General features: G+C 39.7%; 1 protein-coding gene across 1 annotated transcript; it reads left to right on the top strand.

Moving 5' to 3' along the window:
* Positions 1–27,849, top strand: LOC21397014 (general transcription factor 3C polypeptide 3). The gene is made up of 18 exons (XM_024176092.1): positions 1–428; positions 515–617; positions 1,508–1,615; positions 2,821–3,002; positions 3,681–3,876; positions 4,137–4,394; positions 5,354–5,500; positions 6,091–6,169; positions 13,487–13,600; positions 13,699–13,868; positions 15,702–15,820; positions 16,275–16,389; positions 16,491–16,562; positions 16,750–16,873; positions 16,975–17,089; positions 26,120–26,310; positions 26,403–26,515; positions 27,377–27,849. The coding sequence occupies exons 1-18, from the start codon at positions 91–93 to the stop codon at positions 27,638–27,640; spliced, it is 2,808 nt and encodes a 935-aa protein (XP_024031860.1). The 5' UTR covers positions 1–90; the 3' UTR covers positions 27,641–27,849.

The following is a 27,849-nucleotide window of genomic DNA, read 5'->3' as shown; positions in this document are numbered from 1 at the left end:
ATCTTTTTTGTATGCATAGTAAATGGGCGTTTAATACGGGATAATCTCGATGATAGCTAGAATTTCAATCTTTACAAACTTGAAATAGTAATGGCGGAAAGTTCGGACGCATTGGGATTGGGTAATAACTACGAAGAGGCTGTCGAACAGGACAAAACCAATGTTCCTGTTCAAGAAGCAGAAGAAGGAAAACAAGAAGAAGAAGGAGAAGAAGATGATGCAGATGACGACAACAATGGAGATTATGATGATGAAGAAGAAGAAGAAGAAGAAGAAGAATACAGTTTCAGATTCAAGGAAGGAGTGAATCCTTTGGACTTCGTTGAAGACAATGCGTTGAGTGGCCAACCTTACAAGCAATTCGAGCGACTTGAGTATGAAGCTCTTGCTGAGAAGAAAAGGAAAGCCCTTGCCGATTCCCACCGCCGGTAAACTCTTATTGAATTAATTTTTTTCCTTTTTCTGCAATAATGATAATTTAATTTGATGATTTTGAACGAATTCTTGATAATAGTGAAGGATCGATTAAGAAGGCGAGAGTTGAGGATGCTTCTAGAGCTACCATGGAGGAAATAATGAAAGCCATGAATTATGGCGTTCGTAGGAAATCAAGAGAGGTACATTATTATCTTTTTTATTTTCACTTTTTGAAAGATTAACCTTTTTTGCTCTTTATTTTGTTAAACTTTAAGGATTTTTTTTGCTAAGTTTATTCCTTTGAAAATTGAGGATTTTGTTGAAGTGTGCCTAAAAACACCCAAAATAATATACCAGAATATCTAATTAAAGAAAATGTTCAATTCAAATAGTTCTGAAGGAAAGGGAATGCATAAACTGAACTGAGAAATCAATGACTAGATTTCATATTCAATGACTTCACCATTTCTTTCTAACTGAAAGAGTATCAATTGTGATTATTGTATCTTAGATTGGTAAATTTTTTTTTTTTTTTTTTTTTTTTTTTTTAAATTTCATTACACCTGGATTTAACCGTTGTTAGCGGGAGAAAAGGTTCGAGAAGGATGACAGCATTTTTATTAGTTTTTGTTAGATGAATGGAGAGGGCGGCAACTGATTTCAAGTAACTCTGGCACATGCCAACTCTGTTGGCACACTGAAATTTCAAACCCCCGACTTTAATTTATTAAAAAAATGAAAAAATAAAGAAATTACAAAAGATTTATATTAACGTAGAAATCCAAATACATTAAGAAACCTAAAGGAAAATTCAATAACCCCAGTGTTAGTTTTCATTATTTTTGATCCAGGGAGAAAATTGGGGTCTGAAACTGAAGAAGCTCTTGAAAGTAATTCTTTTGAAGTTCATGGGGGACTATATATAGCATGTCATTGCTGTCAATTGAGAGGCAAAAAATTGATATATTTCCCGTTTGAATCATCTGCCGGTGATTGTCTAAAATTGTATTTTTCTCTTTCATTTTATTTTTTAACTTTTTATATTTCCTTTCGCTGCTTGGTTACCATTCTTACCTTGTATCTGATGCAGCCTAAGAAAAGAGGTAGGCAGAAAGGATCCAAAAACAAACCCAACCGTGAGGTAGTACAAAAGCTTGGTGAAGCTACTCTTTATTATGCACATGGCCGTTATGAAGAGGTAATATGCTCACTGAGATGAGTTCTTCTGTTAATGCGGCATAGTTTTGTTTGGTTCTAACCTGAGGATTCCTAACAATTATCTAAGAAGAGCCAATTCTTCCCTGTTCATTTGGAAAGTTTTTTCTCCCTCATAATATCCATCTCTCTCTCTCTCTCTCTCTCTAGTCTCTCCGCATTTTACCAGTTGAGTCACATGTAAATTTGTTATTTTTGTATTAGCTTTTTATTTTACTCAAATGGCATGGCCAACCTACTTGCATTTCTCGTCTCCCTTTTGCAACTATTCTCAGATTTTCATATCTCATCTTGGTTTGGCATTGTGGTCTTACTCGGTAAGTTCTTATATTTACAATTAAACCAAGTTGTTGTAAACAGGAATATTGTGTAAGAATATGGAAACATCATGTAAGAATAGGAAAGAAAGACGAACTGCAAAAAGGAGGTAGTTTAAATGCAAGAAAACGGTAACTAGCATGAATAGGTTCTCCTAGTATCGTCCTATTAAAAAATTACATATGCCCAACTTATTGCTGAATATACAAAGCTAGAAACTCTTATTTTCCTTTCTTTCCAAAGATATGATTTTCTACACTGCACTAGTTGTGTTGAAGATAGCTACCGTTTTCAAAGCTCCAGCTCAAGGTTTCATATAGACCTCGACAAACCCTTGGTGAGGGTATCTGTTAATTGCTTCTCACTTGCAACTATGGGATGAAATTGATCTGTTGTCCAACTTTTCTTTGAATAGTGTCTCTCCAAGCAATTCTTACTTCAAATATTAGTGTCCTCAGCCAAGACAACTCGCAGATTTGTTCTGTTTTTGCTCTAGTTTTAGCTCAGCACGAGATCTTGTTCCACCAGATATTGCTTTCTCCCCCAAGTAGTTATGTTCCCTCAATGAGCGTACAGTATCTCAATCAGCAAGTGTAGGAGATTCTAGTTGAGGTTGATGATTTTTATGAGAGAATTGGACTTCTTCTAAGAGTTCCTTTCAAACAATTTGGATGTTGCGCACCTTCCATATGGACTATCCATGGGGAATGCATAAAGTAACTACACTTAGAGTGGATGCATCATCAAATCTAATTGGTGACAAACTTTTTTAACAGAAAGTATAAAAGTGTTATCACTACACGTTACATATTTATGCTTGCCATCTTTGGTTTTGGGACCCATCTGAATTGTTCTGCATGCACTTTGCAGGCCATATCTGTGTTGCATCAGATTGTTTTGAAAGCACCACATTTACCTGATGCATATCATACACTTGGACTTGTCCACACTGCAATGGATGATACTGAGAGAGCCTTAGGTTTCTATATGCTTGCTGCACATCTAATGCCTAAAGATTCATCGCTTTGGAAGTTGCTAGTTTCTTGGTCAACGTAAGGTTTTCTGCTGTTGGTATAATTCTTTTACGCTACCTTATTTATCTGCGTACTCATTTGTTACCCTCCATTGCTCTCTTTTATGGTAAGATCTTTGGGTTTCTACATTTGCTTCGCAATTAGTAGTACAAGTATTTATCACTTTGCAAATTTTTGTTATCCTAGGCAAGGGAAAATATTTCGACACTAACCTATTCAATTTGTTAGGATTGAAGCCAACAATATGAGCTCTCTTATGTCATATAAGAGTTTCACTGAGATGGTGTCAGAAGTTGCTCAACCAACTGAATTGATGAGTGCTTCATGCCAATGTTTTTGTTACCGGATTTTTGACAAAACAAAGTTATAGAGTGAGAGAAAAGAATATTAAATAGTTATGAAGAATTGGCTTTTTTATAAAATACAGTTAGATACTTGATTTCCTTAGGGGTTTCTACCTCAAAAGAAATTTGGGGAATTTATTTGTCTATGAATTTATTGGATTGAGGTGTTCTTTAGTGCGTTTTTAAATAGGCTGGTTGTGCTTTATAGAGGACTCCTTATTCTATAGTATTGCATGTTTTCCTTTCTGAAGTTCTTTTTTTTTTTTTTTTTCCTTTACTCAAAACAATCAAAAAAATGAAATGGATATCAACTTCGTGAACAAACTGAATATATATCATGTATCAACTGCAGTGAAAAGGGAGACATTGCTCAAGCTAATTACTGCCTTACTAAAGCGATAACAGCTGATCCTAACGACATTCAGTTAAGATTGCTACGTGCGTCACTCTATCTTGAGCTTAGGGATGCTCAAAAGGCTGCTGAATCATATGATCAGATATATCAACTTTGTCCTGAAAATGTTGAAGCCCTTAAGACAGGAGCAAAGGTCTTACCTCGTTTCTTTTTATTTATTTTTTCTCCGTCTTTAGTTGCTGTCTTGTAGTTGGTTGATTTATGTCCTTGATGTGCTACAGACTGGTTTCGTGTTAATGTTCATATAGTTGTTTGGAATATTGTAGGTTGGACAACTGACTACACTTTTATAGTACTTGTGACTGTTCCCTCAATCCTAAAGATTCTCACAACTATTCTTGTGAATTTTACACGTTTAAGCAAAATTGATTTCTCTTGCTTTCTTTCTCTCAGTTGTACAAAAGATGTGGTCTGGTAGAACGTTCCATCCATATACTTGAGGACTATCTTAATAATCATCCCACTGAGGCTGATTTAAGTGTGATTGACCTGCTGGCTTCCATACTGATGGAGACCAATGAGCATAGCAAAGCTCTTCAGCATATTGAACATGCACTTTTGGTGTACTGTTCTGGGAAAGAGTTGCCTTTCAATTTGACCGTTAAAGCAGCAATCTGCCACATTTATTTGGGGAATATGAAGAAAGCTGAGGTTTGTTGCTTGCGTATTTAAGTATAAATTACACAGCCGTTGCATTTATTTGTTACTAGATAAGAATTGTGTTGAATTAGTAGAAACGAGTAAAAAATAGAACTGATGTGGCTGAGTATAATACGTTGAATCTGCTATCATATAGAAAATTAAAAACAGATTATATGGAAAATAAATAACAAATTATGCTTATTTCATATTTAAAGAAATGGTTACTGTCTTCCACTCTTCCTTTCTTCTGAATATATGGGACAATTTGTGGAGAGAGAGAGAGAGAGAGAGAGAGAGAGAGAAACAAGAAACCAGAAAACCAGAGACCAAAAGATACTAAAATGAAATTCTAGCAAGTTAAAAAAAAAAAAAAAAGAACAACGTTTGGGACCTATCCTTTTGGAACACAACATTTTGGCTCCAATAATGGTGAAGGCCTTGTGGAAAGTATGGTGATCTCTTTGTTGTGGGCAATTTGGAATTAAGGGTTTTTGAGGATAAAGAAATGGACAAGATGGACCTGTTTGAGAAAAATATGGTACTTTGATGTGGGCTTCAATGCATGAAACTTTCAAGGATTTTCCATTCTCATTGATGGTGTTCAACTGGAGGAACGGTGTTGGAAGTTAGTGTCTTTTTTCTTCGTTTTCTTATTTCCTGTGGTTTGTTTTCCTTTTTTATTTTTGCTTTTATTTTTTTTTATTTGCTTTCTCTGGTTTTCTGTTCTTAGAGAATTTCTCATCCTCTTTCCTTTGTACTTGATTTTTGTATCAATGAAGGGACGTTTTCTTATTAAAAAAAAAAAAAATCACTGGAAGTTAGTTTCTATATTTGACTGGCTTTTAGTTTAAGTCATTTATTTGAGGGTTCTAGTTCAGTGGCTTGCAATTGTGTATTATAGTTTATTACCTCTGTATTCGATTTGTATGAGTAATGTCTCTTACCTACGATTGTTCTGTGTTTTTTAGATGCTTTTTGGTGTTCTACAGACAGAAAATGCTGCTCATCATATTCACTTTGGCATTGAAGTTGCAGACACATTAATGAGTCTCGGGCATTATGATTTTGCATTAATGTATTATCTGATGTTGGAAGGAATACCTGGTAGTGACAAAGTAATAAATCCTTGTTTTCCTTTTTCTTGTCCTTTTTTAAGTTTCTTTGAGGATTTTCCGTGCCACACATAGACAAATGCATTTGCACATTATTTTTGCTGACAATTTGCTTGGACAATTGGAGTTAATTTATTCTTCATTGTTCTCATTAAAATGCTTCCCGTTATTAACAAATCAATAAAATTCTGTTGCATTCCAAGTCAATGGATACCCGTGCTTACTGATTTGTTTTCAGCATAAAGGGTTTTTAGCAGCTAAAGTTGATCTTGATTGTTAGTAAACTGCATCAGTTTGCAGGTCTTAATAGTAAGTATTACTTTTTTTTTTTTTTTTAATAGTAGGTATAACATGGCTTAGAAGTTTATTCTGTGATCATGAGAGATGCCGTAGACCTGTTAATTTGACAATCACATATACTTTGTTTTGCATTTTGCTATGATTAACATTCATTGCCTGCTGACATTCACATCACTTTTGTATTTACCAAGCGACTCATATTGGGATTGAACACAATTAATTCTCTTGCGTTTAATCTTAGTGAGTCTCTTGAGGACAAAGAAAATGCATGTTCATTTCTATTTTTCTTGCAGGGCTTTTTACATCTGATGATAGCTCGTTGTTACATATCCTTGAAGGATAGAATACATGCAATTATATTCTTCCAGAAAGGTGCGTAATCTCTCTCTCTCTCTGTTTGTTTTTTTTTTTTTTGGTAAGGAACATAATAGTTTATACTGAAAGAATCCGAATTCATGCAATGTCGGGCCATTACTTGGCTTAAACTTGATTTCTTAACTTTCAAACATTTTCTTGGTTACTAGAATTTTAGATTTTTTAAAACTTTAAAATTATTAATTCGAACATACTCCGCATAATTATCAGAATCAGAATAACAATAAACTAAGCAGAAACTTAATTTGGAAAATACTTTATTCAAGGACTTGTACTTATAAAAACGTACCTTGCTTAATAGTTACTTAATATGCTAAGCATGCATAAGGTACGGGTTTAGACAGTGTAAATCATTAAGATAAGAAAATCCTTAATATCATTAACATAACACGCAGCTGAATATTAAAATCCTTAAAGGTCACATAATTACTTAAAACTTAAATTCAAAGATAATAATTATCATCAAGTTTTATTATAAAACTCATCTTACTTATTTACAATAATTTATAGCAAATGACATCTTGAATATGTTGTAAACTTTTGTTTGAGAAGCCGAAATATTTAGCCTCTCTCTAGACATCGACTGACACATCTTTCAAAGACTTTTCGCTTTCTTTAGTCGCGCTTAGTTGGGAAGACATTTTGTTTTAGGGTGCAGGGATGGTATGTTTATTTCTTTGTTTTTGTTGTTTAGTCCTGTTTCGTTTTCTGTTTTTGGGGGCATTTTGCTGTGTCTCCTTTTGTTTGTTGTGGATGGATATGATAGACCTCCTGTGCACTTTACTTGCGCACGAAGGAAGAAGGGCAGGATGAATGGTGTTGCTCAAGACAAGGAACTTTAGAAAGACAAAGGGCAAGGCTCGGTTCAGGCTAATGGAGCAAGTGTGGAGCAGAAAGTTGGATGATGAAGTGGGCAATTAGAAGGTCAGCTTGGCAGGGAATGTTGGGTCAGGCTCTGGCTTGGGTCCTAATTGAGAAGGAGTGATGTCAGCTGGTGTTAGGGTCCTAGGAGTTTGGGAGAATTCTGTTTGAGATGCAACAATGGGCCGGGGTCTGTGGGCCGGCCCAGGCCCATCCTGACACAGTGACGGGCATGGCCGGCGCGGCCCGTCACTGTTCAAGGCACGACCCAGCCCATAAATATTGGTGGGTTGGGCTGGGCCAACGTATATCGGCCCATGGGCCGGCCTGACACGGCCCATGAAAAAATGGGCAAGGCTGGGCTTGGGCCGGGCTGGGCTGGCCCGTCTAGGCCCATGATGGGCCGGCCCGTCTAGGCCCATAATGGCTCGGCCCAGTCCAGCCCATCTAGGCCTATAATATTTTTATATTTTTATATTTTTTTTAGTAATTTTGTAAACATCTTATGTATAATTATCCTTATTGTACTCTTTTTTCCTTACTAAGGTTTTGTCCTATTAGGTTTTACTTAGAAAATTTTTTATTTAATAAGGTAATCGTAAATAAAATATCCCTTTCCATATTTCCATTAACTATTCAAACTGATATATTTGTTAACTTGTTTAAAAATTCAAAAATAAAAAATAAAAAAAATTAAAAATTGCATGGTTAGATAGGCTGACTCATCTAAACCCATGATGGGCCAAGATGGGCCTTGAGTGGACCGGCCCATTCACGGCCCATGGCACGGCCCATCTTGGCCCGCGGCACGGCCTAGCCTGGCCCATGTAAAATTGTCACGTGGTGTGGGCTGGGCCGAGGTCAGCCCGGCCCCCAAAATTCGTGGGTTGGGCTGGCCCGCCCTGTGGCCCGCGTGGGCCTAAGAAGAACAGGCCGGGCTGGCCTGTTCTTGCATCCCTAAATTATGTTAGAAAGTTTGTTAGTAGAGTGATGAATAAAAAAACATGAGCTGGGTTGGTGTGAGAGGCCATCGATCATTTTGGTAAGTGAGAATTAGACGGGCTCAGGCTCTAGAGAGTGCAAGGGTCTCTTGAAAACCCCATATCATGTATTCATTCCTAATTTCTCATTAGTAATATCAGTTTAATTCCAGTTTTGATTGATCATTTGCTTTGTTTAATTGCTTGAACCTGATAATTGATTGCTGGTTCCATTAAATTGGTATAAGAGTAACCGTCTTAGATGGTGCCACCAAAGAAGTCCGAGGAAAAGATCGGGGAGGGACCTAGGAGAAGGACGGGCCTCGAGAGGAGGGTTCGAAAGAGATGGAGGAAATTAAGGAGTTGCAGAAAATTCCCAAGCTGGAGAAGGGGCTAGAGTTGGTGTTGGGAGGAGTTGTTGCGCCAGCGTGAAGAGCTGAGCCAATGGCGGTCATCTTCGGTGACGGGATCATCATTGTGGATGACGGGGGGCCCAGCTGCTGGGGAAAAGATTTTTTAGAGAACGGCGGGCGGAGGGATTCTTTATAATGAATCGCACTGGGGAGACGGAAAGGCTAGAGGCTGCGGTGGTGAGCCTTATGGCATCGCCCTTGATTGGTTCCAATGGGAAGACAGAGGGCGAGCCATCCGCAATTGGGGAGAGCTACAAACGCTGATTCTTGAGAGGTTTCGACAGACCCAAGATGGAAACCCATGTGAGAAGTTCCTGGCGCTACGACAGGTGATGATCGTCAGGGAATATCGACGGCAATTCGAAATCCTTGCCTTGCCGCTCACTAAGGTGTCTGAGCAAGTGTTGGAGGGAAACTTCGTGAATGGCATGAAGCCAAAAATTAGAGCCGAGGTCCGGTTGATGTAACCCATTGGGCTTGGGCGGATAATGGAACTTGCCCAGAGGATTGAGGACCGTAATACCTGGGTGCAATCCACTAAGGCCCAATACTCAAGCTCTAGTTGTGGGCTAGAGGCCCAAATTCGGGTAGTCAAGTTGGGTGTAAGGGAGTTCTGCCAACCCTAGGACGAAACATGACCTCACTTGACAAATAGATGGGTGGCGGAAACACTCCCTTCTGGAGGGTGACGTTGGTACAGCTACAGGCTAAGCGAGACAAAGGGTTGTGTTTCCATTGCGACAGAAAATACTCAATCGGTCATCGCTGCCTGAACAAAGAATTGCAGTTATTGCTGGTCAACGACGAGGAGGATGAGTCCGATCTTGAATAGGGCAAGGAAGTGGAGAGTGAAGGGGGTGAAGTGGCGGAGTTGTCTTTGAACTCGGTGGTGGGTTTGACTGCACCATGGACCATGAAGCTTTATGGGTCGATTGGGCCCCAAGAGGTGGTCATATTGGTCGATAGCGAAGCTGCGCATGATTTCATTTGTCGTGGACCTCGTTCAGAAGCTAGGAATTCCATTGGACAAGACTGAGGATATGGGGTGGTCATGGGAACAGATCTATCAGTGAGGGGAGATGGAGTTTGCCGAGGGGTGGTGCTTTCACTCTAATCAATTGAGGTGGTGGAGGATTTTTTACCGTTGGACTTGGGAAGCTCGGATGTGATATTGGGTATGAAGTGGCTGGAGACGTTGGGAGCAATGAGTGTCAACTGGAAATCATTGCGGTGAAGTCCAAAATCAGAGAGATGCAAGTTGTCTTACAAGGAGATCTCGGACTCGGCAAGTCGGCGGTTACTTTGAAAGTGATGAAGGGGGTGTTATTGGAATTGAATTGCACCATGGTGGAGCTCCTAAGACTGGGAGGAAAAGGGCAGATAGGTGTCAGAAGAATTAGAAGAAGTTTTTGTTGGTTTTCTAAACGTTTTTAAGTGCGGAAGCATGGTAGTGTAGATCGTGTATAACAAAAAATTTTCACAAAATTTTTGTATACGCTATAGATTATATTAATTTATGCAATAATAAATTAATCTTATTAATTTATGATAGTAAATACCTTGCCGACGATTAGGACTATATCTTGAGGTCTTTGGCCAACGAATGTTCCTCGCTCCAAAGCTTTCTTAGAATACCAAAGTTTTCCTCGTCTACCCCTTGAAATTCACAAGACGATGAGTGTGGGCCCAATATATGATCATCGGATTACTCGCTAATTTAGTATTGTTCCACTATCAACACATGTATGTGAAAGAATTAGGAAAATTGAAAGATCTTTTCTTCTCTTTTCTCTCTCAAATTTTCTGCCAACTCTTAGGAAATTAGGGAGAAAACTTTTTCTCCAATTTCCTATTGTCTCCCATTTATAGACAATTAGGAGAAGCCTTTGCTTGTAGACAAAGCAATAGGAAATTAGTAGTTACTATATTTTTAGTCTCATTAAAAATACTGTTTCCCTTTTAATATTAGAAACAAACTTTCCTTTCCCTTTTGCTTATAGGGTGGGCGGCCCACATTAAGGAAGGAAAGAGAAAATTCCTTTTTAATTCAGTTTCCATATCTGGCAAACCAATCTTTAAGTCTGAGTAATTGCGGGTTAGGTAGAGTTTTATTTTTAAAATCAAGGACCTTAGGAAATGATGAACTAAATCCCAATGGAATTTTTTCCAGTGTCACGCCCCCTGTGGTCCCACCACAGTGTGACAAAATAATTAAATAATTACATTATTTAATATATAATTAATTTTTAATTAATTATTCGCTAGTGAAATAAAATCTCAATAGTTCATCTTGTCTTGCAAATAATACAAGGATGACGTGAAGACTTATGGACCTATAATTCCGAGCTCTAATAAAATTAATAATTAATTAAACTCTTTAATTAATTAACTAATTCTATTAATTCTAAAAGTTACTCAACTAAAAACTTGGAATTGCACTCTCAAAATTATAAACATAATTTACTTCTAAGAACTTGAAGTGTCAATTTGATATAGTCACTACATATAGATCGATCCTCCATAAATAATTTATAATTAGAGCTAGGAAAAATCCGTTAACCTCTCTAATTACATCTTTATCCTTGAGTACCATTGATTCTCTAATGAATAGTATATTCATAAAATACATTCATGAATATGAGCTTGTTACTTATACAAGTACCGAATCAACCCTCAAGAGAATTATTTATCTGTTTCTTCAAAGAAGAAGGAACATATTCGATCTTGTATATTAGCATTCCTAGATATTCATAAAGTATTCAACAATGCATACACATAAAAATGAATAAACTATTTTATTAATCAAATAATAAAATATCTTTATTACGTCTCATGCGTTAAGGACACCTTTCCCAATAGTTTTGAAGCATTTGGCAGAGCGGAGGTTTTCGAAATGCCAGCAACACTACCACTACCTTGGGTGCGGGATCATGCAATTGTTCTCAAGGAGGGCACCTCACCTATCAATGTTCGACCTTACTGCTACCCTCAAGCTTAAAAAGATGAGATTGAAAAGTTGGTCAAGGAGATGTTGGCGGCAGAAATAATCCAACCAAGTGTAAGTTCTCGAGTCCTGTACTTTTGGTTAAGAAGAAAGATGGGAGTTGGAGGTTTTGTGTCGATTACCGAGCTTTGAACAGGGAAGCGGTTTTGGATAGGTTTTAGATTCCGGTAATCGACGAATTGCTCAATGAGTTGTTCGACGCGACTATCTTTTCTAAGATCGATTTGAAATCCGGATATCACCAGATTCGCGTGCGTGGGGAGGATGTGCCGAAGACGGCTTTCCAATTGCACGAGGGGCATTACGAGTATTTGGTCATGCCCTAGGGTATAACGAATGCCTCGGCGACTTTTCAGGCCCTCATGAATGAGGTATTTCGGCCCTACCTCTGCAACTTTATATTGGTGTTCCCCTTAAACAATAAAATGTTAACAAAAAAACTCCATCCGTTATGTTTTTTTTAAGGGAAATTGACATGTAATTTGTTATTTTGGATATTTTGGTAGCTCTATTATTTAAAATTTAGTTTGATTTTAAAAGTAATTTAAGTTTGAACTTTTAATTATGATACATCTATTATTGATTGAATCTAGTAAAAAATTTTATGAATTTTTACTGGTATAATAAAAAAATTTTATGAAGTTTTTTTTGAATATTTAAATTAGTTTATATTCAAATTAAATTTTAAACCATGAAATTATCAAAATGCTCACAAAACCTAACGGAAGAGGCTTTTTTGTTAACATTTTATTGTTCAGGAGAACATATGTTACGTTTTAAAGATCAAAAGGCAAAGTGTTACATGGAGTATATCCTTTAATTTTTTTAAAATGTCCAAATTATTCTTGGGTATCTCATATAGTTTCCAAATTTGTGCTGGGCTATACCAATTTCCAAATACCCCTCTTATATGTTTTTTTCCTGTTTTGTTGTTGAAGTAGGCCTCTTAAGAAATTTACAGCACCAATTTGAAAAAGTTTTATTTTTTATTATTTTTTATTATTTATTATTATTTTTTTCATTGTAATAAGAAAGAGAAATCTTTTTTTGAAAAAATATGTACTTCTATATATATATATATATATATTGAAATTCTATTTGGCAAAACATAACGAATTTATTTATTAATTTGAGGTGATAGTGTATTTGTAGTGCATAATAAACCAACTTGCTAGAATTATCTAGTACGACTACGTGACAAAATGTTTACATCTTTTTTTCTAAGATTTCACTTTCTTACTAAAATTAAAAAAAAAAAACTTGTTCAAATTAAGCTGTAAATTTTCTAAGAGAGCCACTTCAAAAAAAAAGAAAAGAAAAAAAAACCTTAAGAGGGGTGTTTGGAAGCTAGTATAGCCCAACCAACACAAATTTGAATAGTATATGGGATATTCAAAGACAATTTGGTCATTTTAAAAAAAACTGAACCAGAAAATTTAAAAGGAGGGATACTTTTTGTCTTGTTTTTTTTTTTTTTTTTTTTTTTTTTTTTTTTTTTTTTTTTTTTTAACACGGGATTCTTTTTTGAATTTTAAAAATCTCAGGGATAAAAATTGTTTTTAGACAAAACTGAGGGGATACTTTTTGGATTTTCTCTATCGGTTGTGTTGAAAAAAGATGCTGGAAACTCTGTTGAAGTGTTGTCCTTATGTGGAGCAGAGAAGGTAGAGAGAGAGAAGAGAGAGAAACATGGGTGATAAGAACTGAGAAATCTTATTATTGAAAGCAAGAAGAAAACACGATTGCAAGATAGATTCGCAGACTTTCAATAAGTCTGGTAGCTCTCCCAAGAGTTTCTCCAAATTCACATTGATTAGTCCCTACCCATATCCCTTGCCAATTCCCCCTTTGTAGTACTAATTCCCCTCTAACAAACTACTAACAATTACTAATCAGTTAGACTCTTAACAACCCTTACTAACCATTACCATATATCCCAAGCCTATCATTAACGAGTCCTAACAACGGGCTGTTCATATTGGTGGATTGGTTTCTTACCTTGGCATTAATAAGATTGTTTATACTTTGCTCTGGTATTGATAAGTTTTATTTTCAGCCCTTGCAACACTTCCAGACAATATTGGTGCTCGATTAACCTTGGCTTCCCTCCTCCTTGAGGAAAGTAAAGACGACGAAGCTATTTCATTGCTATCTCCTCCTATGAATTTAGGTATCTTTTGCTTTCAAACATTGGCACCTCTCTCTGTTTCTTTTAGAAACATTGAATAATCATGTGTTGATATATCATCTTGCGGCTCGTACATGCAGAATTTACTGATCAACATTCTCAGAAATCTAAGCCATGGTGGCTTAATGAAAAAGTAAAGCTAAAGATTTGCAATATATACTTAGCTAAAGGGATGCACGAGGACTTTGTGGATGCAATTTTTCCTCTGGTTCGTGAGTCATTATATTGCTGTGAAACTCATAAACAAAAGGTAATTTCGAGGAAATCTCAAGACTTCAAAAACTTATGCTCTTTATGTTCTCTGTATTTCTCGCTGATATATATGGTTTTTGCTCTGTAAATATATATATTTTTTGAAACTTGTTCAGCAGATCTGAAAACTGGCTTGAATTTACACCTGGGTTTTCATTGGAATATATTGCAGCTCTTAAGTTGTCGGTTTTGCTAAAGATATTTTGATCATGCAAAACAAAAATAGCAACAAAATTAATGAAAACAACCAACCCCCCCCAGTGAAAAATGACCAAGAGAAGGGAATATCCTTGAATTCATCTATAGATGCCCATTAAAAGCTAGATATATGATTCTTTTGTAACGACATACTTTATGCTCCTCCGCCTAAAACATTCTGCTAGTTCTTTCGATCCATATAACCAAAAAGGTTGCCAAGACCTCGCACTGTTACATCACCGTTGCCATTTCCCTGGTACCAAAACCAATGGTTTTTTAACCAATATATAAACAGCCTTTTCAGGAAATAAAATACGTATTCAAACTCGTCTCCATCAACAGTCTGTACTCTGTACCATAATGCACTGGCTACATAACAAAGCAGTGGCAGAATGATCAGTGGTTTCAGAACTTTCTTTGGACAGCTCAGAACTTTCTTTGGACAGCACACACCAGGAAGGAGAAGAACCCAGGATTTTTCTTTGCATGCATGAAAGAACGATTTGCAGAAAAAACCAGAAGGATCACAAGGCAGCTTTCTTTTTTCTTTTTTTTTTCCCCATCTTGAATAGGAGGTTTTGGCATAAAATTTTACAGAACTTCCAACAAAGAATCAGATTGTTAGTCTCCCTATCATTTTAATTATTACTGCCTAATTTAATGAACCAGAACACAGAGATTAATTAGGATCATTCTTGAAAGAAGTTAACCCATATACCTTGGAGAGAAAGGTGCAAAATAATGAGGTCCTCCCCACACATCCACACATTCTCTTTATTCTCTTATTTTAACTGACCTTAGTGGCCCACAAAAATATAGTCGATTTTATCCCAAAGGGGAAGGTAATCTTGGTATTGGTCTTTCAACAATCATCCCATCTCTTTCCAACCCAATAGCCAAAATAGAGATAAAATCACACACCTTTAGAACCTTTACCGTCTTGTGGCCCCCAAAAACCTTGAAGGCACCATATTAGAGGAGCCTGCTGCCTTACCAAGGGCGTTATGTGTAGGAAGTCAGTTTAAATAATGGTGCATCCCTTTCTGTGTTTTGTACAATAGGCTACCACCATTTCATCTTTGCTTTCAGCATAATTACCTTAGGATTCATGGACCTAAGATTCTTCTCTATGTCTGAAAGATAACTTTTTCTTGAATATTTAGGCTTTTATTTGTGAAAGATGAATGGAAGATATTGTTTCTTATTGAGTAATACAAGGAAATAAGATTTGGCACCTGGAAAACAATATTCTATAGGTATTAGGATATTAGAATTGAGCACGATTTACTACATTAAGGAGATTCAGATTGAATATATAGTGAGCTTGAATTGTATTTTTGTATTTCACAAATAATCAGTGTATAGGTGATTGTCATGTTTCCCATCTCAGTTTTGCTTTCTCTTTTATGACCCTCTATATATTTGTGTTATTGTTTCGGTATCGCCACTATTGTGAGACTTTTTTTTTTCTAATTATTTTTACGAAAATTTTTTCATTGATACTGAAATCAGTACAAATGGTCTTAGATATCCTCAAGAAAACTATTATCGGACTCCTTATTCTTATTCCTTGTACTTGTAGATTCAATACATCTACTTATGGTGTTGATTCAAATATGGTTTATCAATTTAGGTTAAAGTGAGAAGGCGGCTCAAAACGAGAGATCTGAATGAAAGAGTCAAAGTACTAGATACACATGCGCCTGATAACTTATTTGGTGGATTTAGACCTGTAGCTTCTAGCTCGGATCTGTGAGTGGTGAATTTCACTATTTTCATTCTCTATTGCTGTAAATTTTCGTGATGCTATTTACGAGAGTAACCATCCTGGGTTAAAATTAAAAGGTAAAGAAAGACGTGATGCTTTTGTGCATGTGCTTGTATTGCAAGCATTCGAAGGATTCATCTGCTTGATTGCTAAGGTCTACGTTGTGCTATCAGAAATGCGTAGAGTTGAATCATCTAATTCTGTTGCTAATGCGTGTCTCACTTGGAGCCACTAAGTTTCACATACTGATATCGTGCATATATGTTTTATAGTTTCTTCTTTGTTGCACATCATCTGAAATTTCGTTCTCTATGTGTTGTACAAGTTTTTCATCATGGAGATGTCTGCACATTACTGCATATATGTACGCAACTTTCCCTATTTGTTATCTATTTGTTATCTGATCAAATCGTCCCCATTCAATTTGATAAAAAAAAGGTTGAAAGCCTCCAGAGCAAAGAAGTTGCTTCAGAAGAAAGAGGAGCAGAAAGCGAAGGCAGTTGCAGCAGGAGTAGACTGGCAATCTGATGATGGTTCAGATGATGAGCCTTCGGTATGCTAATTTACTTGTGACTTGTGAAAGGTCAATATTTTGAGTAGTGAATTATTGGACTTGGGCATGAATGAATTAACTTATAATTGTCATATTTTCAGTTACGAGAACATAGAGAAGCTCCATTGCCAAATATCCTTAAAGACGAAGAGCATCACCATCTTATCGTCAATGTTAGTACTATTTCCTTCGTTCGACCTTCTTACACAAAGAATTCATTATGGAATTTCTCATGCGTGTAAATTGTAATTTATGTTTTAGTGATTTGGTGTAGGATATAATAGTGATTATATTGATAGGTTGATGACAATACATACATATTTATTTACTTATTTATCTGGTTTGACGCATGCTTCATAGTTGTGCAAGGCATTAGCCACCTTGAGACGATATTCAGATGCGTTAGAGATTGTAAGTCTCACTCTCAGATTGGCAAATAACATTTTCCCTGCTGACAAGGAGGAGCTTCGGGTCCTTGGAGCTCGTAAGGCTTCTACTCTTTCCTGTTTTGATTTTCTGTGAAGGTTCGTTTTCACTAAAAGATGGCTTTACCTGGTCCTAAAAGTACACATACTCTCAATACAGAACTAGCATACAACATCACGGAACCTAAGCATGGATTCGACTATGTCAAATACATTGTTCAACAGAAACCGTACAGCAATGCTGCCTGGAACTGCTACTACAAAGTAATTTCAAGGTACTGAATAGTATAATATGAATTTGCTGCCTGAAATGCTTTCTTCTCTCGGTAGAAATTAATTCTAGAGGTAGTTAACGAAATTAAAGATATGGTTTTAGTTTTCCCCTCTTGAGTTATTCTCTGTGGGACAAGAAGTGATGTGTGTATAAAGTCTAAGCTTAGAAGGAAGCTTAGAATTCAAGTAAGCCATGTGAAAGTTGAATTAGCTCATAGAAGAAAGTGTTTGTCATTCAAAAGATCATCATTAGATTGAAGAATTTCAAGACCATTCTGGTAACTGAAGGGGCTAATTTCTATACAAAAGTGTTTGATCTTTAATAATTGGTAAGATTTAGAGATTAAAGCTTGTCCATATCAGTGGTCTCTAATTCTGTTGTTTTTCCTTCAGCGTCTGCTAGAAAGAGCTGGATATTATTTCTCTTTCTGAAAGAGCATCTTTGTGGGCTTGTACTGATGAAGTCTTTTAAAGACTTTGCCTTTTCTTTGACTGTATTGAGTTGGATCTGATGTGGCGTTAATTTGCTTTGGTTTTCATAGTTTTTGTTTTCCCTTGAGGACTTCTTGTCTTCTTTCTCATCATATTAATTTTTTGTTTGGGTAATCGGCACAAATGGTCCCTAACCTCTTGAGTAGGTGACAGTTTGGTCAATATTTTTTTAATTTTGGCAAAACGATCTCCAACCTCTTTAAATTGGTGCAATTATGACCTTTCTGTTAAATTATGTTAATTTTTTAACAAATTTCACCACGTGAAGTGCATGTGACATTGTTAAAAGGGGTATTTTAGTAAACTTCATAGAATACTTTCTTAACAAAACTCAAAATACAACAACAACAACAAGCCTTAATCCCACGCAGCTCTGCTTGAAATTAAACTTTCCTGAAGGCTTAGATCTAGAATGTCTTTCCTAACTACTTCTGTCCACATAATTCTTGGTCTACTCCTCCCTCTCCTAGTATTAGGTATAAGAATGTCCTCCCAAGCACGAATTGGTGCTTCTAGCGGTCTACGTTGGGCATGCCCGTATGATAAGCCACCGATTCGTTTTACATATGCTAGGCGTGCTAAGCACGTGTCTTAGCTTGGCCTTGTGCTGAGGTCAGAAGGAAGTGGGAAAGCGGTCTGTGCTGGCAGGATTAATAGAATTAGTTAATTGTGAATGAAAAAGAATGCAGTTAGGCAAGTTGTTAGCTATTTAAAGGGTGGGGCATGTGCGAGGGGGATTATCTTGGCATTTTTTGAGTGTACTTGGGAGAGAGCTAGTCCTCTCGAAAGACCAGTACTATCTTGTATTTCCCTTTTTGCTATCAATAAAACTTTATTCTAGATATTTCTTCCTTCCTGTACTTGGGCTCTATCAATTTGCTATCAGAGAATTCGATCTTTTTTTTTCATGGCTAAGCAACTGGAACCCCGCATTGCCGCGATGGAGGAACAGGTTGGATCCCTTTGTTCCGATATGCAGCGTCGGGGCCCAATGGAGCAACATCTTGCCATGGTCATGGATAAGCTTTCCATCCTCGATCAGGTGGATAAGGCTCTTCAGCGTTTGGAGTCCCCGCTTGTCGCTGGTAATCCGTCGTCCTTGGAGGAGTCCAGTGGGGTGGCCCGACCGGGAGGTGCTTCGGGAGACAACGGGAAGTCGGTGATGTCCTCGGATATTCCAGATCTTGGGCCGGGGAAGGCGGACGAGTTTCGGGAGTCTCTGATTCGTGGCGATCTGGGGGTGCGCCGGTTGGAGATGCCGTTGTTCGAGGGCGACAATCCCGAGGGTTGGCTTTTTCGGGTGGAACGTTACTTCTCGGTGAATCGTCTGACAAAGGAGGACAAGTTGAGTGCTGCTGCGATTTGTTTCGAAGGGGAAGCTCTGGCTTGGTTCCAATGGGAGGATGGCAAGAATCCTGTTCGTTCTTGGTTGGAGCTCAAACGCAAACTTCTCGATCGGTTTCGATCTTCCCAAGAAGGGTCAGCTCTTGACAAATTCCTGGCTATTCATCAGAAGGGAACCGTGCGAGACTATCGCCGTCTCTTCGAGGCATTGGCGGCTCAGGTGGTCGACGTCCCTACTCACGTGCTAGAGAGCACGTTCATCAACGGATTACGGCCGGAGATACGGGCGGAGGTACGCATGTATCACCCGGAGTCCCTTGACCGACTGATGACCCGAGCTCAGCTAGTGGAGGAGCACAATAACATGTTGGTGGCCCACCGCCAGGGCCCATCGGGAATTGGGCCTCGGGGCCCACCTCAAGCCCAACAGTCCAGTGGAGCGAGCGGAGGGCCCAATCCCTCTAAACACGTCAGGTTTTCCATTCCTTCAAATTCTCATGGTCTTACCCAGCTCCCTTCATTCCAAAAATTCTAGGCGCCGTCGGCAAATCACTCCGGTCCTTCGAAATCGCCAGTCGTCTGTCGGATGTCTGACGCCGAGCTTCTACAGTGCCGCGCGAAAGGGCTGTGTTTCCGTTGTGACGAGAAATTCTTTGTTGGGCATCGTTGCAAGAATCGCGAGTTACATGTCTTGATGGTGGACGATGATTTCGATGCTGTTGAGCCACCACCCCAGGAGGACGACGCGGAGGGCCTTACAGAGCAGGCCGTCACGGAGGTTGTCGAATTGTCCATCAATTCTGTGGTGGGTCTTGCCGATCCACGTACAATGAAGGTAAAAGGGTCCATTGCCAAGCAGGAGGTCGTGGTGTTGATTGACTGTGGCGCGTCCCACAACTTCATTTCCATGGCGGTAGTAGAGAAACTTGGGCTGCCGTGCTCGGATACCGCTGGGTACGGGGTGTTGATGGGCACAGGGATCACTGTCAAGGGCGCTGGAGTGTGTAAGGGGGTGGTCCTGATGTTGCCTTGTGTCGAGATCGTTGAAGACTTCTTGCCTTTGGAATTAGGGAGCGCAGATGTTATCCTTAGGATAAAATGGTTGGCTTCGTTGGGTGGTATGCGTGTCGATTGGAAGGCTTTAACCATGCGCTTCCGGGTTGGCGGGACGGGCATGACTTTGAAGGGGGATCCGACCTTGTGTACTTCACGGGTGTCTTTGAAAACCATGATCTCGACTCTCAAGGACGATGGGGATGGTTACTTGGTCGAGTTGAGTCACCTTGCAGCGGTCACGCCGGATGCGGGAGAGTCTATTCCCATGGCAGTCCAACTTGTTTTGGATCAATTTTCGTAGGTGTTCGCTTGGGAAGATGGCTTGCCCCCAACTCGGTCTAGGGATCATGCCATCGTGCTCAAGTCTGGTTCGGAGGCCGTTAACGTCCGGCCATTCCGTTATCCATAGGTGCAGAAGGAGGAGATCGAGAGGCTGGTGCAAGACATGGTCACGGCAGGAATCATCCAACTGAGTGTGAGTCCCTTTTCGAGTCCAGTTCTTCTGGTACGTAAAAAAGACAGTAGCTGGAGATTCTGTGTGGATTATCGCGCCGTGAATAAGGCTATGATCGCCGACAAGTTTCCAATACCCGTGATCGATGAACTGCTTGATGAATTGCATGGGGCCCCGGTGTTCTCCAAGCTGGATCTTAAGTCTGGTTATCATCAAATCTGGGTGAAATCAGAGGACGTGCACAAGACAGCCTTCCGCACGCACACGGGTCACTACGAATTCCTGGTGATGCCCTTTGGGCTCACAAATGCGCCGGCTACATTTCAGGCGCTCATGAACGACCTCTTTCAGGATATCCTCCGCAAATTCGTCTTGGTTTTCTTTGACGACATTTTGGTGAACAACCAAAGCCTTGAGGACCACTGTGAGCACCTCCGGCAAGTGCTGCAAATTCTGACCTCTCACCGCCTATTCGCTAACCGGAAGAAATGTGTGTTTGGCCAGGAAAAATTGGAGTATCTCGGTCACATTGTGTCCTGAGATGGGGTGGCAGCTGATGAGGCTAAAGTGGCAGCTATGACGAACTGGCTACGACCTCGCTCTCTCAAGGAGCTACGGGGTTTCTTGGGGCTTACCGGGTACTACAGACGTTTTGTGGAAGGGTATGGACGGCTGGCTTGGCCCTTAACTGATCAATTGAAAAAAAGACAATTTTCAATGGTCCGACAAGGCGGAGGCCGCTTTCCAAGCATTGAAGGACGCTATGGTAACGGTTCCGGTATTGGCTCTTCCGGATTTCTCAGCCCCCTTTGTGGTGGAAACGGATGCGTCGGGGCATGGGGTTGGGGCGGTGTTGATGCAACGACAACGCCCAATTGCTTTCTTCAGCCGGGTGTTACCTGAGCGCACACGGACGAAATTTGTCTATGAGAGGGAGCTCGTGGTTGTGGTTTGGGCGCTGCAAAAATGGCGGCATTACTTGCTTGGCCGCCACTTTGTTGTACGCACCGATCAACGGAGTTTGAAGTTTCTGTTAGAGCAGCGAATGGTCAGTCCGGAGCACCAACGCTGGTTGACCAAGTTGATGGGATTCGACTTTGAGATTCAATACAAGCCGGGGCTGCAAAACAAGGCAGCTGATGCCTTGTCACGGGTTGTTTCAGAAGCGGTCCTCCTAGCGCTAACAGTGCCTTGGGTAGTGGAGTTTGAAGACCTAGAACAACACATTGCACAGGATGACAAGCTCCGGAGAATAGTGGAGGCCTTGCTTCGGGACCCATCTTCGAAACCAAGATACTCCCTTGTCTAGGGGTGGCTAATATACAAGCAACGTTTGGTCATTCCTAAGCTGTCTTCACTTGTGGGGGCCTTGCTGAAAGAATATCATGATGGCAATTTGGGGGGACACTCAGGTTTTTTGAAGACTTGGAAGCGGTTGGCAGCGCACTTTTATTGGGAGGGCATGAAGGGCGACATCGCTCGCTACGTTAGCCACTGCACCGTGTGTCAGCAACAGAAAAGTTCCACGTTGTCCCCGGGCGGCTTACTCCAACCCCTTCCGATTCCTTTGCAAATTTGGGAGGACCTTTCTATGGATTTTGTGGAAGGGTTGCCTCAGTCGGAGGGCGTTGATACAGTTTTGGTTGTGGTGGATCGTCTAACCAAATACGCTCATTTCATCGGCCTCAAACACCCGTACTCAGCTCCAGGGGTCGCGGTTGCTTTTGTCAAGGACGTGGTTCGCTTGCACGGAGTTCCACATTCGATAGTGTCGGACCGGGATAAGGTGTTCATGAGCCGTTTTTGGTCAGAACTTTTTAAACTTTAGGGCACCAATCTAAAGCACAGTACCGCATACCACCCGTAGACCAATGGCCAAACGGAAGTGGTGAATAGATGCTTGGAAACCTACTTGCGCTGCATGGCGGGTGGCTGTCCTCGGTAGTGGGCAAAATGGCTCTCCTGGGCTGAGTATTGGTACAATACAACGTATCACACAGCCACCAACACCACTCCCTTTCAGGCGGTATATGGCCGACCCCCTCCCTCGCTGCTCCGTTACGATCAGGGGACCACTATCTGCTCGGATGTTTGACCGGTTGTTGAAGGAGCGGGATATCATGTTAGACGAACTACGAAACCATCTCTTGAAGGCCCAGAGTCGCATGAAACGGGTGGCTGACTCACACCGGCAGGATGTCCAGTTCAATGTGGGGAACTTGGTATACGTGAAATTGCGGCCCTATAGGCAGCGCACAGTGGCGTCTCGGCCCTTCGAGAAGCTGAGCCCGCGTTTCTTTGGACCTTTTCCTGTTGAAGCTCGGATAGGACCAGTGGCGTATAGACTGACCTTGCCTTCGGGGGCGGCTATCCACCCTGTCTTCCACGTTTCGCAGCTCAAGCAGGCCATCGGGAGTAAGGAGGCCACTCCGACCTTCCCACCTCAGCTTAACTTTGACTTGGAGATGTGTGTGACGCCTGAGGCTGTTTTGGGCCTTCGTGTAGGAAAAGGGGGTCCCGGCCATCATTTGGAGGTGTTGATCCAGTGGCAGGGGCTGCCCTCCTTTGAGTCACAACTTGGGAGCCTTATGAACTGATTCAGGAGCAATTTCCAGAATTTCACCTTGAGGACAAGGTGTCTCTATGGGCCGGGAGTAATGATAAGCCACCGATTCGTTTTACATATGCCAGGCGTGCTAAGCACGTGTCTTAGCTGAGGTCAGAAGGAGGTGGGAGAGCGGTCTGTGCTGGCAGGATTAATAGAATTAGTTAATTGTGAATGAAAAAGAATGCAGTTAGGCATGTTGTTAGCTATGTAGAGGGTGGGGCATGTGCGAGGGGGATTATCTTGGCATTTTCTGAGTGTACTTGGGAGAGAGCTGGTCCTCTCGAAAGACCAGTACTATCTTGTATTTCCCTTTTTGCTATCAATAAAACTTTATTCCAGATTTTTCTTCCTTTTTGTACTTGGGCTCTATCACCGTACTACCTTAAGCGGCATTTGCGCACCTTATCTTCTATTGGTGCTACACTTACTTTACTACGAATAACTTCATTTCTTATGCGATCCATTCTCGTATGGCCACTCATCCATCTTAACATACACATTTTTGCCACACTCATCTTAGATATATGTTGTCTCTTAATGGCTCAACATTCACTATTATATAACATAGTTAGGCGGATTATAGTCCTATAAAACTTTCCTTTCAACGTAATAGGCATCTTGCCATCACATAAAACTCTCGTAGCATTCTTCTACTTAACCCATCATGCCTTAATCCTACGTTGAATATCCTCTTCTATATCTCTTTCGTACTGCACTATAGACTCAAGGTACCTAAACTTCCTAGAAGCCCCAATCTCCACACCATCTAAAGAAATTCCATTACTCTGATTACTTGAGTTACTAAACCTACAATGTATGTATTCAGTTTTCGTCCTACTTAACTTAAATCCCCTCGTCTTGAGAGTCTGTCTCCACAGTTTTAACTTACGGTTAACTCCTTCCCTATGTTCATCAACTAAAACTATATCGTCCGCAAAAAGCATACACCAAGGAACTCTATCTTGGATTTCTCTTGTCAGCTCATCCACCGCGATGGTGAAAAGATAAGGACTAAGAGCAGATTCTTGATGAAGGTCGATCCGAATGGGGAACTCTGCCGTGTAGCCTCCAGCAGTTCTCACACTCGTGACTACCCCGTCGTACATGTCCTTAATTACCTTGATATACCTCACATGCACTCCTCTCTTTTCTAGCACCTACCATAAATCTTCCCTCGACACCTTATCATATGCCTTTTCTAAATCTATAAAGACCATATGTAGGTTTGTTTTGGCTTTTCTGTACCTTTCCATTAGCATCCTAAGAAGAAAAATGGCTTCCGTGGTTGATCTGCCTGGTATGAAGCCAAATTGATTACTTGAGACGGTAGTTGTGGCCCCAAATCTCCTTTCAATAACCCTCTCCCAAAGTTTCATAGTGTGGCTTATTAACTTTATGCCCCTATAATTGTTACAATTCTGCACATCTCCTTTATTCTTGAAATGGGGACGAGAATACTTTTGCTTCATGCATCAGGCACATGTTGCTTCTTTAGTATCTCATTAAAAAGCTTAGTGAGCTACACAATTTCAACATCTTCTAACGCCATCCAAACCTCTATTGGAATATCATCTGGCCCACATGCCTTCCCTTTTTTCATTTTCGTTATGTAGTTTTAATTTCTGAGACTCTGATTCTTCTTGTATACATCACATTAGGTTTTCCTTATGACCTAAGATCGTCAAAACTCTATCGCATGATAATCATTATAAAGCTTCTCAAAGTAACTTTTCCACCTTTTCCTAATGTCTTTATCTTTTGTCAGAACCTGATCCGTATCATTCTTAACACACCTCACTTGATTTAGGTCCCGACACTTCCTTTCTCTTATCCTAGCTAGTTTTTATATATCCTTCTCTCATTCTCTAGTCCCAAGTTTCCTATATACCTCATCTAAGTAAGTAGAACGAGCATTACTAACTGCTCGCTTAGCTTCTTTCTTCGCTTCTTTGTACTTATTAAAAGTTTTAACATCCTTACACTTTGGTAAATCTCTATATAAATTCCTCTTGGTCCTAATAGCCTTTTGAACTTCCTCACTCCACCACCAGGTTTCTTTTCCTGGGGGCCTTTATCATTAGATTCCCCCAGTACCTCCTTTGCCACTTTTTTAATGCAGCTGGCCATGACATCCCATATAGTATTTGCATCACTTATAAAACTCAAAATAAAATAAAATAAAATAAAACAGGAAAAAACCATTTTCCATTTTACCTGATCTTGAGGGACAACGATGGATTCTCCGGCCTCGCCCAACCCTAGTAGCCAAGCCCCAGCCATCGCAGAAGTAGAGGGGCTCAAAGGAGAATGCTCTGCCGTCGGATCCGAACTCTTTGCCCCCAATTTCGAAGCACTCGCCGGCGATCTCCACCCGCAAGTTGAAGAGCCCGCTTCCGCTGCTACCACCGTCGTCAAACCCTCTCAAGTGGAAGCTTAGCATGGAGACGTTCCCGAGAACTCCCTCATTGGAACCTGCAAATCTGGTGTCCAGATATGGTTGGGTGTGGATTTTCTTTTCCATTTTTCAAATTGTTTGCAAAATTTGGGGTTTCAAATTCTTTTGTTCTTAATTGATGCAAAAAAGATGAGTTTTCCTTATGAATTAACTTCCAATATCCAATGATTTGGCGATTTCTTTGTCGATTTGGATCGGATTTTGTTGAGGATTCTGCGTAATTTTGATTTTAGGGTTTGTTGTTGCGGTTGGGTAGGGATTGAAGGAGAAGAATGTGAATTTAGTTTGAGGAAGAAGTTGCGAAGCTTGAGTGGAAAAGAGAGCCGGTAGAACTTTCGAGTGGGTGAGAGTTTTGTTGCGTTGAATTTGAAATTGATATTTCTGGTTCCATGGGTCTGCAATGGGTCTGATTCCATGGTTGAATTCTTAATAATTAGGGTTTAGCCTTGTAGGAGAGAAAATAATATTTATTGATAACAAATTTGTGCTTATTCTCTTTCCACGGAAATGTCTTAATTGCACCAGTTTAAAAAGGTTGGGGATCGTTTTGCCAAAAAGATAGATTATTTATCCTTTATTTTTTTTATTATAATTAATTAAAGAGTGTCCTTGCTCTATTCTAGATTGGAGAATCGTGATACAAGACATTATAAGTTTCTACAAACTATGCATGGCAAGCTCAAGGATTGTGTCCCCCCCATTCTTATTTCTGCACATCAACTTACCATTGCTAGCCATCATCAAGATGCTGCAAGGAAATATCTTGAAGCCTATAAATTGCTACCGGATAATCCCTTGATTAGTCTCTGTGTTGGTATGATTTATTTTTGAGTTTTTGTTAAAGTAGTGTAACATACGCATAAAAAAAAAAAGGAAGAAGAAGAATAAGCATGTCTTTTCCTGCAGGTTCAGCTTTGATTAACTTGGCATTAGGATTCAGACTTCAAAACAAGCATCAATGCATTGCACAAGGCATGGCCTTCCTATACAATAATTTAAGGCTCTGTGAATCTAGCCAGGTTTGATTTCACCACCATTAATATTTGTTGATCGCGTAATCATGTTTGATCGTTTCTTCTGTTGATAATATGAAGCTTCTTTTGTATGATTGTGATCTGTGTTTGAGGGGTTGGGATTTGGAGAGAATTTGTTCCAAAGTGCTGCCTGTTTCCGTTTATGAATTCCGCAAGCTTAAAGAATTTCGGGGGAGTACCTCCATTCGAGTAGTTGTAATCTGCAAAGTTCATTTAAATTTGTTCAATCCTTTACAAGAGTTGTGCATTCAGAAGCGACTCTTTGTGCTTTCTAAATTGAAAACTCTTTCAGTTTTCAATCATTTTCAATCATTTTATTTTCTGGTTTTGATATTCTAGTTAAGGAAATATCATCCTAACACATGCCTACGAGCTCACAGGCTCACTGACATGACCACAATTACTCGCACAAGCGCGGGTGCACACACGCACCCACAAAGAAATACATGCACTGTTAAAGAATGATACTCCCCAAAAAAAAGGAAAAAACATATTAGGTAAAATTGGGGAAAAAAATATCTTCAAATGTGCAATACACGCACAGAAGACGGGTCAAACAGGGAAGAAAATTTGATGTTGTCATGAAAGGCAAGCTCAAGTATGGGCGCATATGTTTATTTTGGACAGACCCTCATTTACATGTACTTTCTTTCCTTATTCTGAATCCTCATTTTGTGTGTCACCATTACTTTTTATTTTTATTTTTTTTTAATTTAATTTCATCATTTTCATTGCCAACTTTTTTTAAACTCTAGTTGTATAGCTTTGTTTACACTCCATTTAGTTGTTGTCCGCCCCCCCCCCCCTCAAAAACTCATTTCCAACATTATCGATCGACATCTGTAGGAATCCTTATACAACATTGCCCGGGCGTACCATCATGTCGGCCTTGTATCACTGGCAGCTACATATTATGAAAGAGTTCTTGCAATTCATGAGAAGGATCATCCCATTCCTAAGCTTCCCAATGAGAATCCAATCTCAAAAGAGCAGAGACCTGGTTACTGTGACCTTCGCAGGGAAGCAGCGTTCAATCTGCATCTTATCTACAAAAGAAGTGGAGCTTTTGATCTTGCTAGACAAGTCCTTAAGGATCACTGCACCTTTTGAGTCTTCATGCCGACGATACTGAAGAATTATCCGTCGACAGAAAAAGTCAATTCGATTTTTTTTTACTTTTAAATATTTGATATTTTTAGACTTCTAGAAGGAAGTTGATTTTGATGCAGATACAACAGTTGAAAAACTAGTAGTGCATTTTTCCATGTTCTAGCCCATATTTATCATAGCATACCAGATTTAATTTCTGATTGTTTTGT

The sequence above is a fragment of the Morus notabilis genome, unplaced genomic scaffold, assembly GCF_000414095.1.
Source record: "Morus notabilis unplaced genomic scaffold, ASM41409v2 Scaffold1568, whole genome shotgun sequence".
Lineage (NCBI taxonomy): Eukaryota > Viridiplantae > Streptophyta > Magnoliopsida > Rosales > Moraceae > Morus > Morus notabilis.
Note: the sequence above shows the minus strand (reverse complement) of the source record. Positions and strands in the feature narration are given on the sequence as shown.

What these genes read in the sequence shown, in the direction of transcription:
- LOC21397014 (XM_024176092.1), top strand. Translation starts at nt 91, where the DNA reads ATGGCGGAAAGTTCGGACGCATTGGGATTGGGTAATAACTACGAAGAG. An exon ending in GCTTCGGGTCCTTGGAGCTC is followed by an intron (nt 16,874 to 16,974) that starts GTAAGGCTTCTA and finishes CTCTCAATACAG; the next exon opens with AACTAGCATACAACATCACG. An exon ending in CTTGATTAGTCTCTGTGTTG is followed by an intron (nt 26,311 to 26,402) that starts GTATGATTTATT and finishes CTTTTCCTGCAG; the next exon opens with GTTCAGCTTTGATTAACTTG.